Raw genomic sequence first — 14982 nt, forward strand, 5'->3', positions numbered from 1 at the left:
GGGACCGGCCATCAGTGGCTTGCCAGAGCTGCTGGGGAATTGCCATCACAAACCCACCACTAATGCCTTGGATTTGGCTTGTTACAACCTCCAGGCACATCTGCCTCAAGTGTTAGGCAAGTTAGGATCCTGACTCACTTTACTACTGACCACATGGCAGTGGGTATTAATTAGTAGTCATTGGCAGTGATGTTACTAGATGTGTGTGTTGGGGTATATGGGCTGGTGTTTGCTGAAGCACCTCAATCCCAGTAGTATTGCTAAGAGTAAGCACAGATCTACTAAACCCTACTTACAATTTGGGAAATATTAAGATTGTTAGCAAACTCTGGACTTTATTCCATCGAGAGTCTGTGCAACAGAAAAATTGTTTGCTTAGTATATGGGGTGGTGTTTGCTGAAGCACCTGCCAAACTCTGGACTTTATTCCATTGAGAGTCTGTGCAACAGAAAAATTGTTTGCTTGTGGAGGTGGGGACTAGCTTCTTATAATAAGAGTGCTGCATATCCTCTGAAATCCTAAGTCACTTAGACCCCTCCAAAAACTATCAAGGTGCCACCTCTGTTAGAGGAGTCCACAGATAGGATAGAATACACTCAGTGCTTTGGTTTTGCATTGCTCACAGATTCTTTGCTGGTTGCATAGGCTGATCCCTCAGATGAGCACAGTTTCCTTCAGCAGATAGAAGTGGAAGGACTCTGCTCTGGAAATTTTTATTTAAAAAAATAAATGTCAGGCAATATATTTGGGTAGCAAGCTCTTAGCTTATCTGCAATTCCTATACTTGCTACCTTTGATTACCAGGAGATCAGGTAAGTTTAGGCAAAAAAGTTACTATCAATTTTATTTGGGACAGAGACAGGGAAAAGAAGTGCAGAATATTCTGGGAGGTTCTGTGGCTTTAACATACCCAAAATGAAGAAGCCACGATCTCATGAGGCAAACTGCTCTCAGCTTCCTCCACATGAGCTGTGTAGCAGCCTGTCAAAATTAGGCATCCTGGAGTTTGACAGCATAATGCTCCCTGACCTTTGCACAGGATGCTTATAGAATATCAATCTTGCATATCATCAGCATGTCACTACAATCTAAGGAAATACAATTCATGATGATGGACTTGAGGATTTATTTTACAGAAGCAGAGATAATTCATGCCTCCTGAGCCATCTGATGACACAGATAACCAACCATTGAAAGTTTTCCCTTGATGGATTATGAAAATACAGAAATCCCATATCAGTTCAGCTTCTGCTTTTCTTTCTGTTTCCTTAATCCTTGGTATATACTCTCAAGAACAAATACCAGTACATACCTTTGGGAGGTGTGAAAAATTGACCTGTTTTCATAAAACATCCATAAGGCACATTGTAAGGCTTTCAAGACATTTCTCATAAGCAGTAGGGGGACTTCAAGGTAAAAAGGTCCTTTTACCTTTACTTCTTTGCTCTTATGGTTGAATAGGATTAATTTCTACAGGGATTGGTTTCTTGCATGGGCAAAGATTTCAAGTAAGTAAGAAATTTAACCCCACTAGAGGGGGAAGAAAAAGGACTTGCTGGGATTCAGTTCTAATGTGGCACTGGTCTCCTTGGGATATGTGTGGTTTGCCATCAGCAGCCTCTGCTGTGTCAAGCTATTGCCTCAACAGATCAATATGTCATCTTAATTGTTAAATATAATTTAAATTACTTCAGTCCCTTTTAAAAATATAGCAACAGCTTTGATACTTATGCAACTTGACATTTTAAAAAAGTTACACTACTTCAGGTTTCAGCCAGGTTCTAGAGATACTGGGGAAAGCAGAACTTGCCTTTTTATTTTTTACTATTTGTTTTGTGTTTAGCAATGCAATAAAAATAAATAAGAAGGGGACTGGCCAGAACTTGACTGCAGACCTTGGCACAAAACAATGGTAGAAACTGAGTTTTTCTTTGCAAACACAGTTTTATAAAGGTGTAAAAAAAAAGCATATTAAGCAGAAGAGTAAAATATCCACTCATAAACAAAGACCAAGTGCTGATCTTAAGTCTGAATTCCTTGCTTTCTTTGTTGGGCTAAGCCTTTCTGTCCTGAAAAAGCAGAGGACCCACGAAAGAGGAGCAGTTCAGAGAGCTGTGGAGGTCCAGTGGTGCTGCATAGCTCTGGTCCCCATTTGAAGGCTTTGAGGATCATTTTTAAAGGGGTGACATGTTCTAAGAGGTCTTCTGTCCTGGGTCTTCTGTTAGGCAGAACCACTGGCCACTCTCCTCCAAAGTGCAGGAGGAAGATCAGACCAGCACTGGTTCCTTCTGCCAAGGTTGCAGAGGTTTCATTTCCATGGATAGTCATTGAAAAAAGCCTGACCACTCAGGTTTACCTTAAAGGGGGAACTTCGTTTTTATCCTTGATTTTGGAAGAGATCTTTCCCTCAAAGTATTGTTGTCAAAGCTTGTCGGGGTAATAAAATGGGACATTAAGAATTTCCTCTTCTCTGTTTGCTTTTCCAGTGTGTCAAGACTTATTTTCGTGCGACACCTGGGGGGGGTTCTGGCAGTTGCCAACATCAGGGGTGGTGGTGAATATGGAGAGACCTGGCACAAAGGTGAGTCAGTCCAGATAGAGGAACAAAACTGCAGGTTTAGCAACAAAAATTATGACATTTTCTCTTCACTCCCTCTTCAATATTCTCATCTCCTTTTGCCTTTCACTCTGTAGAAAATTAAAGTTGTGTTAGATCTGGAAGTTGTCCAGTGTTATCTGATAGGTTTTGTGACTGGTTTAGTTTTTGCAGCCCATCTTAAAATAGTTTTGCACAAACACAGTATTTTCCAAGAAAAGTATGGGTTTTTTAAGCAAAACCAAGTTGCCTAGACTTTAAGATTTGAAAGTGCAGCTATTTCTCTTGAACTGATTTTCAGAAAAATGTCTGTGCATGGTAGGAACCTGAGCTTGCTTTAACACACCTCATTCATGATCTGCCCATGTCCCCACAGTTCTAGATCCCCAAAACAACAGTACTAACTCTGTAGACTCTGTTGGTATCACACACAAAAATAAACCATTTGCTGAACCTTACAGAAGGTGTGAACTTTTGAGTTCAGAATGTAACTCTTCCAGATGGTTTTTTGCACAATTTATGAATAGACTTTTGTTGGTTGGTTGGGTTTTTTTATTTAGTGAGTGTGATAAAAGTTCATATGAAAATGATGAGCTCCACAAGTGCTGTGACATGTCATCCCCTCCGTGCTTTCTTAGACAGTCAAACATACTGTAGGCAGGTGTTTGATCTTTTTGGTCTTTTTTAAGCTGATTTTGCTGCAGGGAAACTAAGTCTGTCACTACAAAACCCTGTCAATCTCTTTTCCCCATTTCATAATACCTTTGATGTGTTTATTTCTGTTACTCTCTCCATCCAATCCTTGTCTTTATCCTTTGATTGTACACTTGCCTTATTGTGGAAAATTTTCTGCATTCCTTCATCAGAGGAAAGTGACTCATCTCTGTAACACACCCATCATTTTTTCATGGTGATGCCTTATTCCTGTCTCAAGAATCTGATGGATACATTGCTGGAGATGTGGTCAGCAAGGCAAATGTACCAAAGCAGTGATGTTGATGATGCAGCAATTTGCCATGGGACCAATCCCTAATAACTTGATTTTTTTAATCAAACAAAATTATCATTACATCTTTGCTTTACTGTTTCATCTGTGGGAGCTTTTTGACTGTGTCATTTCCTCACAATTGAGTTAAATATGTAATAGTTTCATAAAACAGAAGCTATATATGCTTGCAGATACAGGATATTATTGCTAAAAATGAAGTATCCTTCATTAATTTTATTTTGCCAATTGGCTTGTAATAGTTTTTAATACAATTTATCTTAATATGATCATGTTTCTTTGGTCCATCTATTTCCTGCTTAACTTTGACCGAAGTCTTTTACTGCAATTGCATAATAAGATAAGCACCTGTTCTTTGTTAATTCCACTGACCCAAGTCTTTTACTGCAGTTGCATAAGATAAGCACCTGTTCTTTGTTAATTCCAGAAGCACTTCCAGAAGTCTATTTATTTACCAAGGTTTAATTCTATAGGTAGGATTCTGACCTTATACCAGACCAGAACTTTGACCAAAAGCTAAGATTTGTTTCTCTTTTATTGCCACATATTTGAAGAGCTTTTTATTGTCCCAATATGTCTCTTCAGCGGTCTTGTTAATGTGAGAATTATGTGTATTCATTAAAAATGCACTGATCCCAGTTCTACAAGATCTGGATGGCAGAATTATCTTACCAAACTTCTGCAACATTGAATTGAAGCATCCAGTGTAAACTGGATGGACAATGGAGATTGAAACACCTCCACATTATAGTTCATGTCACTCATTTTAGGATAGAGTTAGTTGTCCTGGAGGTTCCTGCACCACAGGGGGAACCTCAAGCAATTAGCTTAGAATGAACACCCAGCTTTTCAACCAAGTAAAAGGAGCTCGTGTTGCTCTTCTGCATCCACTGAGCCCCTCTTACCTGGCTGGACCACAGCCTTTGCTGCAGGAATAGGAGGATTTTCTTCCTAGCTCCCATTTCTGACCTAGTATTTAATTGTCTGAGAAAGAACATACCAGGTCTTAAAGGTAAGACAACCTTTGAGGAGAAGGCAGTTTTAGTCTATTGCCAAACAAGCATCTAAGGCAGGAAGACTTAAGATTTGGTCATCTGGGAGTTCTGTAGGTTGACATTCTTCTGCTCAAGTGGTTGAAAGATTGTAGGGCAAAACCATCCCTTTCTAGCCCTATCCCACCCTGCAAAGTTTTTTGTTTTGAGAACTGGAAGTCTTACTAATAATGTCATCTGGACCTGCATTTTCAGTCATGATTTACTACTCATACATCTGATCACATTTGGAATTTGTTTCAATAGGCTGGCAGCATCTTAAGCATTTCCATACTGGTCATTAAGGAATAAAATTTCAAACCTTTTTGACCATAGTTTTATGTCATCTGATTTGAAAACCACTAATATAAGGGGGGGGGAGGGGAAGTAAATTACCAGCCTAATATTCTGTGTCCAGGAAATCAGACGTGCTGATTTTATATAGCTAATTTTATAAGTTGAAGCTTTATTGCCTTAAGAAACTGTCACTTAGCTTAAATGCTGTTAAAGGCCCATTAGTTCAAACCTCAAGTGCCTTGTCTGTGGTCATTTTGTATATATTTTGCAATGCAAAGCTTTTAGCTTTGATTTTACTGGTTAGGAACATTCCCTGGCACTCCCTGAACAGCATAGGTATGTATTATTCAGAGTTTTTGAAAGCATTAGAGTTATTGACAGAACCATCTTATACCCTCTCTGTGTTGAAAGAATCTTTCAATTTTGCTGTCCTTCTGAGCTGCATCAATTATTAAAATGTTCATGAAACTGGAATTGTTCCCAGGTATTTTTGCACGTGTTTTTCTGAAGAGATGGTATCATATGGATTTTATGACATCAACTGATTTGTTTTGTTTGTGTGCTAGGTGGCATCTTGGCCAACAAACAGAATTGCTTTGATGACTTCCAGTGTGCTGCCAATTACCTCATCAAGGAAGGCTACACATCCCCAAAGAAGTTGACTATTAATGGAGGCTCAAATGGAGGCCTCTTAGTTGGTAAGAATTGCTCATCTGTTTTCTGGCTTTGGTGCTGGGTTTCTGAAAGTAACCAGACAAAACATTATGAGATCCTCTTTTCAAAAGCTGCCAGAATGTCAATACATTAATATATACAAGGTATCAAATATATAATTGTACTTGACTTGCTCTTTGCATAGGACACTGGGATTCTGCAGTTTCTAGCCAAAAAAAACCAGTTAAAAGCCACACTTAAAATTATTGCCTTGTGTGGTAGAGTCACACAGTAATTAAGAATACTTTAAAAAACATTGATTTGGGTTATTTTCTTTTTTTTCTTTTTTTTTTTTTAAGGCTAACCATTACAAAATAATTACTGGATAACCAGAAATCTCTTGTGTAGTATCAGGAGGCTTTAAAAAAACATTGATTTGGGTTTTTTTCTTTTTTTTCTTTATTTTTTTTAAGACTAACCATTACAAAATAATGAATAACCAGAAATCTCTTGTGTAGTATCAGGAGATTTGGCATGGTCTGTAGCATAAGTTAGAATCCCATGTCCTACCATCCTTCATCAGAGTTTCTCCTTCATTCTTTCTCTAGTCATGCATTCTTGTTCTCAGTGGGCAAATGAAAACATCACAGCTCTGCCTTTATAGCCTTTGTACAGGGGCAGGTAGCAATTTCAGTCTGCTTTCATTGTGTAATTAAAGCATGACCACAGATGAAGTCATAAATGTCTCTGGTGAAAAATGTAAAACACAAGAACAGCTGTGAAAAGTGAGGAGCTTTTGAGGGACTGTGTAAATACAGCACTTTGTTACACCTTGTTCACATGTAATTCACTGCTGTGTTCTTAAATTCAAGGAAATCAATTGTCTCCTCTTAAACAGAAAAGCTTGTCACAAAAACCTCTCATAGTCTAAGCAGTGTTTAAAGAGCTACACATTTATTTCTGATTAAATCCCTGTGTTTGAAAGTAGTAGAAGAAAGAGAGGTGATCTTGTTCAGTTTTGAAAGGAGAAGGAAACAGAAATGAATAATGGAGATTGTATGTTTTTTTAAACAGCATGAAAGGCCTGTGACAGTAGGACAGAGTTGAGCTCCTCGTGTGAGAAGAAATAAAAGACATTTCAACTTCATAAACCACTAACTTGTGGAAAATTAGCAGATTCACTAGGCCCACTCTTTGCTCTTCTTTTTATTCTTCTCCCTGTTTATCTGCTGCTGAATACTGGCTCTTTTGATTTGATTGTATTTTCAGTGAACTAGCATCCAGGATAAGGAGCAGGATTTGGAGTTACTCAGATCTTTGGTCTAAGGCATCTTGGCTATTCCCACACTCATACTTTCAAAAAAGTGGTTGTTTTAAAGATAAATAACAAGCAGATGTAGTTCTGCTTTTACTTTCTGCTTATCTACTTCTGGGTTCCATGTGGCAGGAGGTATTTGTGTATTGTAAATAAGAGCACCAGTAGAAATGGATGACTATGTGTGGGAAACACGATTAAAGGGTTTGCACACCACTGGGAGTGCAAGCTCTGCACGAGTCAGTTGTTTGTGGTGGTAAATATGTTCTTGGAAGTGCAGTTAAACTTTCAACATAGCTTCTGAAAATACTGCTCTGTGGTCATGTGGCCTTCAGCTTCAGTCAGGGTGAGATTCATTCTATCCAGCTTTAGTCATCAAAAGCCCCTGTGTTTCTGGCTGAGGGAGTCAGCTGGGCTCCTTGTTTAGGTAAGGGGAGGCAAGTGACATCTGCAGAGGGCACATCATCTGGGTAGGGGAGACAGGTGGTGGGAACCCAGACCTGCCTGCTCTGAAAAATCTCCTTAGAAACCTTCCCTTGCACACTCAGATGGATGACAATCCAGCTGGATTTCCATACTCTTGATGAGCCAGATATAGGGATTTTGTTTGACTGGGTAGAATTAGGTGAATTTAGGAAATTCTTGTGGGTTTTTTGTCAAAGCAGAAATGAATTTTGCAGTAGCTGTTCATGCAACACAAGAGAGCAGAACTCATACCCTGAGTGCAAGGACCCACTGCTGGATTTCCTTAGTTCCCATTTATTGAAGAAAAAAAACCTGACAAGGAAGAGTATTGTCACTGTTCCAAAATACTGTTTCCTTTTAGTGGGACTAACAGGAGGTGTCTCTGAGGGATGCAGAGCCCTAAGCTCTTGGCTTCATTCAACTGCAAAACAAGACTCCCTTGTCCTGCAGTGTGATCCCAAAGCTGAGCAGAGCAGCACAGCTGTGAGCTCAAAACCTCCTTCATGCAAACACAGTGCTTGACCCCTCGTGTTTGCTTAGACAAACAGTTCTGAGGTTTGGAACTCTTTAGTTTTGTACTGAATTCTTCAAGTATTTGTAGAGGAGTCAAATTCACAAATAAATGGCTGTTGCAGGTTACAGTTTGTTACTGCATGTCATTATTATGGCTAATTAAAGGGGTGCAGTGGGAATGGATGAGTGTCTCCATAAGTTATTTCTTACTGAAGTAACTACTTAGGGAACCAGGAACAGCAATTGTTTTCTAAAATCCTGAGAAAGATACAGTACTTCAAGGGATACTCTGTGATAAAGAGTTCTTGAATTTTATTATAGTTGTTTTGGCTTTTTTTTCATACCAGAGTATATGTTCAGAGAAGGAAATACCATGAAGGGGAGGGATCTGATCAAAAGCTTCAGTTAAAAGAGTAAAGAGCTTTTTCATGGCAGCTGCTTAAGGCACCATATGTACCTCAGGAAGATGGCTCAGAAAGGCTTTAGGTAGTGTTGTTATGTATCAGAGATGACCAGAAGTAAAATCACATCCTTCGGAAAATAGATACCACATTCAAATGATGAAGAAAATGGGGTGGAGCCTGAACTCTGACAGGGTCTGAGGGACCACAGGAGGCTGATGGGCAAATTGCTTCCAATATAAAGATTAGCAGAGAGAGCTTTCTATGTACATCAGAAGCAGGAAGGTGGCCAGAGAGGATCTGTGGGAGTTACAGATTAGTGAGGTGTAAAAGAAGCACTAAAGGAAGATAATGGCAAAGCAGAACAACTAAATGGTCTATTTGTATTGATGTTCCCCCCTGAGGAGCTGGGGAGTTCCCTCTGTGCATGGAGAATACTCTGAAGAGCTGACTCAAGCTGAAGCATCAGCAGAAGAGGTTTTGGAATAAATCAATCAAATGAAAAATCATGTGTTGCCAGGACCAGATGGTGCACACACAGGAGCCTGAGTGAACTCCAGTCTGAAATTGCAGGCTACTGGGCCTGGATATCTGAGGAACAGAAGGGGGCAAGTGTCATGCCAGTTTTTAAATGGTTCATGGTGATCCACAAACTGCAGACCAGTCAATCTGACTCCTCTGATAGACGAACCAATTGAAACCAATAAATAACAGCTGGCACACAAAGAAAAATTTTGCATCTTACAGATCTATCAGAGCCGTTTGAAGGACCCAGGGAGCATAAGGTGCTTGTAACAGTGGTCGAGGTGAGGAGTTATTCTTGGATCCTCTAAAGCTTTTGACAAGGTTGCTCCCACAAAGCTATGCAAGAAAGTTCTTGCTGAGTTGGAATCAAGGTTATGTCATAAGAATATCCTGGTTAGGAGCAGACAAAGACTGGAAAGAAAGAATCCGTTTTCACAATGGACAAAAATAAGGAGTTTGAAGAATCTGGGGAAGTGTGCACCTACCTACGTGTGGGTGCACAGTGATTGGCTCTGAACTAGGAAAGGGATTCTGGGGTCCATTCACAGAGGATGTATGTTTTGATGGTCATTTAACAGGATGGCTGGAGATAACTCTGACTCAACTTGGGGGAAAAATAATCATTTAATTTCACACTAATCACACACTCACATGACGCAGACAACACACAGAGCAGGGCTTGCATATGTTACCCCATCTCTCCCTTCTTCCTGGGCCCAAATCCCTTTGTTCCCGGTTTCTCTCCCTCCTTCCCCCAGCAGCACAGGGAGATGGGGATGGGGTTTAGAGTCAGTTCACAGGCTGGTGGTTCCTGCTGCTCCTTCCTCCTCAGGAAGAAGGATTCATTACAGTCCTCTCCTGCTTCCCATGGGGTCCCTCCCATGGCAGAGTCCTCCACCAACCTCTCCTCCATGAGTCCTTCTGACCAGGTCCAGAGCTGCTTCAGCCTGGGCTTCCCACAGAGTCACAGGTGCTTTGGGAACAAGCTGACCTGGTCCGTGGGCTTCCATGGCTGCAGGTCCAAGTCCACAGGCAGCAAAACCTCTGGCCACACAATCCAGGTCCACTGACCAAGTTCACCCCTCCTGGCACCTTCAGGGAATGTTCCACCACATTTCTTCAGGAGTGCAGGGGCACAGCTGCCATCTCGCCATGGGTTGCAGGGAAACTTATGCTTGGGCACCTTCTTTCCCTCTTCCTCACCAACCACAGAGATCTTCACCCCAGCACTGCCTTTGACCTCTCCAGCTCAGCTCTTCTATCTTAACTGCTCGTTCTGCTCAGTGTTATCTCAGTTCTTTTGTATGTCAATTGCTGAGGTGCATCTATTGTCCCTCTAGTGGCTCCTTGGCTGGGTTTGGGGCAGGGGCAGCTTCTCAGCTTCTTACCTGAGCCACTCCTGGTGCTCTTCCTCTCACAAATCCCTCCAAACCAAACAAGCACAGCATGTTTGCTGCCTGAAGAACAGGGAAACAGCTCTTAAGCTGTTTTGAACATACGATCTTTGGGATTTATAATAGTTATCCATTTGTGTATTTGCTGCAGTTCTGCTTAAAAGTTTATTCAGCTCCATCTTCACTGTCAGTCTCTTATCCATTTGTGTATTTGCTTCAGTTCTGCTGAAGTTCAGTTTATTCAGCTCCATCTTCACTGTCAGTCTTCTCCCAGTGCAATTTGGCTTATATCAAATATGCTGTACTCAACTTTTTTGGCTTCAGGTATTATATGGTAATCTGGATTTATTTTCACATTGCTTTAATTTAATAATTTTTCTTTTTTTTTTATTTTTTTTTTTTCTTTTTTTTTTTTAGAAACATTTGAGTTTATAAAAGACAACTGTTTGAATCACAGAATGGTTTGGGTTGGAAGGGACCTTCAAGATCATCTAGTTCCAACCCCTCTGCATGGGCAGGGACACCTCCCACCAGCCCAGGTTGCTCCAAGCCCCATCCAACCTGCCCTTCAACACTGCCAGGGATGGGGCAGCCACAGCTTCCCTGGGCAACCTGGGCCAGGCTCTCACCACCCTCACACTCCACAATTCCCTCCTCATGTCTCACCTCAATCTCCCCTCCTCCAGTTTTAATCCATTCCCCCTTTCTCCTCTCCCTCCCTGCCCTTGTCCCAAGCCCCTCCCCAGCTTTCCTGGAGCCCCTTCAGGCCCTGGAAGGTGCTCTAAGGTCTCCCTGGAGCCTTCTCTTCTCCAGGCTGAACACCCCAACTCTCCCAGCCTGTCTCCAGATCAGAGCTGCTCCAGCCCAAGGATCATCTTTGTGACCCTCCCAAGATGCACTCCAACTGCTCCATGTTTTTCTTTTGTTGGGGTCTTAAGAACTGGGCACAGTTACTCCAGGTGTGGTCTCATGAGAGCCGAATAGAGGGAGAGAATCACCTCCCTTGAGCTGGTGGCCATGCTTCTTTTGCTGCAGCCCATATATGGATGCTAATGGAGTTGTTTTTCTGTCAAAGCTGCCTGTGCTAATCAGCGCCCTGACCTGTTTGGTTGTGCCATTGCCCAAGTGGGAGTGATGGACATGCTCAAGTTCCACAAATACACCATCGGCCACGCCTGGACCACTGACTACGGCTGCTCCGACTGTAAGGAGCAGTTTGAATGGCTGTGCAAGTAAGTGCCTTTAAATACTTCTGTGGTCGTTGAGATGCATAGTCTGCTCAAGTTGGAGGTTGTCATGATCAATATCTATTCTGAGAGTTATTCCATCCTTTCCCACACTGGATTTGGGGAGTTCAGCATTTCCTTACAAGTCAGTTTTGCATGAAAAACTGTCTTCAAAGCCCTGTTGAGTCAAATAGTCATATTTTTAAGACCTTGTTCTACTAGCATCTTTAACAATTCATGTATGGTTTTCTGTCTGAATAGTGACTCGAGGTTGTCACAACAGAATATTCTCAAGTGAAACACTACATAAACTGTATTTTTTACAATGGCAGAAATAGTAATTGTAAATTATATCATGTTATGTGGATGGGATTTATGTGCCAGAATTGAGGGCAGAAAGCCATAACAGGGTCTTGAGTCATCTCTTAACTCCTTGCTGAGAGGTCTGGAAAGATTATTTAAAAAAAACAAAGAACAGAGAATTTCTGTTCTGTGTGAGAACAGAAATTATCTGCTTATTGAATATGGGTATTAATGAGTGTGTTCTTATAAGTGCCATCTTTTTAAAGTCTTTTGGAAACCTTGTCTTCTACTTGTATACCTTTAATAATGAAGCTTGACATTCCAGGAGAATGCATCAAACATACTAAACAATTTGGCTGGTCTGAAATTCAATAGAGTGTTTAGATATTGAAAAGTATCTGTTCTGCAAGTGCACTGAGATCTAACTTGATCTAAAGCACTTATTGAATTAAAAAAAAAAACAAAACATGTCAAGTCCAAATACAAGATGATCAGTTGGGCCCATTGTAATTAGATTATTTCAGAACCTCCAGTTATCTAATTTAAGCTTGCAGTGGCAAATTCATTTTTATAAATAAGGTGCACAAAACAACACATTTTGTAAGTCATCTTTTATAAATAGATAACTTAGGTAAGAGATAATCTATTAACTGTTATTCTTCACCATGGGGATCATAAGGTGCTGGAACAGGTTGCCCAGGGACGTTGTGGCTGCCCCATCCCTGGAGGTGTTCAAGGGCAGGTTGGATGAGGCTTGTGCAGCCTGGGCTGGTGGGAAGTGTCCCTGCCCATGCAGGGAGGTTGGAACCTGATGAGCTTTAAGGTCCCTTCCAACCTTCATTCTCTGATTCTGTGTGTGCAAGTGACTGCTATCAAATGCCTCTGTGCTGATTTTCTTATGACACCACCTTACAGCTGGCTCCTGAGGCAAAAAACAGCTGAACATCTGTGTGTTCTCCTCAGGTACTCTCCACTTCACAACATCAAACTCCCAGAAGAAGATGGCATCCAGTATCCCTCTACCCTGCTTCTCACAGCAGACCACGACGACCGAGTGGTCCCTCTGCATTCCCTGAAGTTCATTGCCACCCTGCAGTACGTGGTGGGACGAAGCCAAAAACAAACCAACCCACTTCTCATCCACGTGGACACCAAGGCTGGGCACGGAGCAGGAAAACCAACTGCTAAAGTCATAGAAGAAGTGTCAGATATGTTTGCTTTTATAGCACGATGCCTAAAACTTGATTGGATTGAATAAGCAGAATGCTTGTTACTGTCTCCTGTAGAAAACAAGGGCTTTAAGACCAACCAGACTACTACTTGGTGTAGTACTTACATTTAAGAACTGCAATTTAATATTTTATTGATCCAGCCTGCTATGGAGTTTTGATCCTCTGTGCTTCCCTCTTTTTGGCATTTCTTTGAGTTTCTTTTCTACTGTGTTCCAAAGTACACTTTCAAAAGCATGTTCAAATAAATGGCTGAGCTTCTATTGGTGCTGTTGTGAACATTTAGATTCCAGAGTTAGTGCTAGCTGAGCTTCTTCCCTGTAAACAATTTTAGTGTATTTTTCACCTATGAACATACCCAGATCATCTATAATTAAATGTAAGTACTGTCCACATAGAAGAACTCTGAACGTACTTTATTTACACAGTTAACTTATTTAAGAATGTAAATTGAAGGTGTTCAGTGATAACCATGAAATACTGAAGAGACAGTAATCTGGTTAATGAAGTCAAATAATATTAAAAAGCTTATATTACATGCTGTTCATAAGTGTGTTACTGTCTATATTAATAACGTTGCTATATTGTTCTTTCTTTCCAAAGAGACTTCAAAATGTCACCACTTTTCTCTTCTGACATTTATTTCCACACAGAAGAGAAAGCTGAAAGCTGGAAAAGCTGAAGTTTTCTTAGATTCTCACTGTAATCTTTGTCAAACTATGTAGATACTTTTCAACAACCTGTCTGCTGGTAACTCTTGGACTATTTCTGAAGAGCAGACCAGACACTTAACAAAACAAAACCAACAGGCCCCCCCTAAACAAAAAACCCAAACAACCCCAAACCCACAGCTTTGTCCAGATTATTGAAGTTCAGTTTTTCCTGATGCCTTTGACAGAATGTTCTCTAACAAACCAAAATCTGAACATACATCTATATCACCTAGTTCAGGCTGCACAACAACAAGAGCTTGTAGTCAGACTTCCTAATGTTTTGACACAGCATTTGAACTTCCATTTCATCTCTCTCCCATCTAGATCATTGATTTCAACCATCAGAGCAGGGAGTTGAGGGAGGATTGGGATTTTTTGCCCTCCAGGCTGTGAAAACAGGGTTCAGGTTCAGCACCCCCTTTGCCCCAGAGGTGTGTGAACTGCTTTCTGTGATCACCTGAGAGTTTCCAGCAGCTTTCCTGCATGGCAGAAACACAGCACACAAAGCAGACTTGATTATTTGCCTACTAGCTGTCTAAGCTCTGATGCACTGCAGCAATTAAGGTTTGATTTTGCAGAGCAAACAAGTATTCTATCAGTTATTATTAGTCTTGTTGCTTCTCCAGGAAACACTGCTGCTTCTTTGCTTCACATAAACTGATATATCTGCCAGAATCATGCTGGTCATGATATTCATATTTAGACCCTAGGGCCTGGTTTTTAACTCTAGGCTCAGGAGTTTCATCTCTAAGCAGTGCCTGACCCCAGGAAGAGGAGGGAGTAGTATTTAAAAGAGGAGCAGGCTGCTGGAAATAGCAGCAAAATTAAAAATAATTTTGCACCAGATTCACTTTGTGTTTCTCTCATGCTTTAGGGCTTCTGCTGATTCCCATGGAAATCCAGGAAGCAGCAGCCCTCCCAGGCCCTTATTATGCATAATTTAATTGTAAGAGGAGAAAAAAGAAGGGGGGGGGATCTCTGTGAACTATGAATGTCCTATGAAATACCACACCTAAAACCTGTATGTGATCTGGGGTCTATTTGTGATCCTTGGGCATTACAGATTTACCAGACACTTGCTGGACTGATGCATTCTGATCACAGCATTGATTTAAATTATCAGAGTGAGGGAGGGTTGAGGGGTTTTTTTTGCCCTCCAGGCTGTGAAAACAGGCTTCAGGTTCAGCACCTCCTTTACCCCAGAGGTATGTGAACTGCTTTCTGTGATCACCTGAGAGTTTCCAACAGCTTTCCTGCATGGCAGAAACACAGCACATCAAGTGCCACCTGGGCTTGGGACACCCCACAGTTGT

At 41.1% G+C, this 14982-nt stretch overlaps 1 protein-coding gene across 1 annotated transcript in view; it reads left to right on the top strand.

Annotated features, from left to right (window-relative positions):
• The window catches only part of PREP (prolyl endopeptidase), a 159364-nt gene extending 145858 nt beyond the window's left edge, over positions 1 to 13506 (top strand). Inside the window, exons 12-15 of the mRNA XM_010003868.1 lie at positions 2488 to 2582; positions 5498 to 5629; positions 11274 to 11430; positions 12691 to 13506. Coding sequence (XP_010002170.1) covers positions 2488 to 2582; positions 5498 to 5629; positions 11274 to 11430; positions 12691 to 12985 — 679 coding nt within the window. The 3' untranslated portion in view covers positions 12986 to 13506. The remainder of the gene's footprint in view (positions 1 to 2487; positions 2583 to 5497; positions 5630 to 11273; positions 11431 to 12690) is intronic.
• The last annotated feature ends 1476 nt before the right edge of the window (positions 13507 to 14982 follow it).

The sequence above is a fragment of the Chaetura pelagica genome, unplaced genomic scaffold (assembly GCF_000747805.2).
Source record: "Chaetura pelagica isolate M959 unplaced genomic scaffold, ChaPel_1.0 scaffold128, whole genome shotgun sequence".
In the NCBI taxonomy this organism is placed as follows: Eukaryota; Metazoa; Chordata; class Aves; order Apodiformes; family Apodidae; genus Chaetura; species Chaetura pelagica.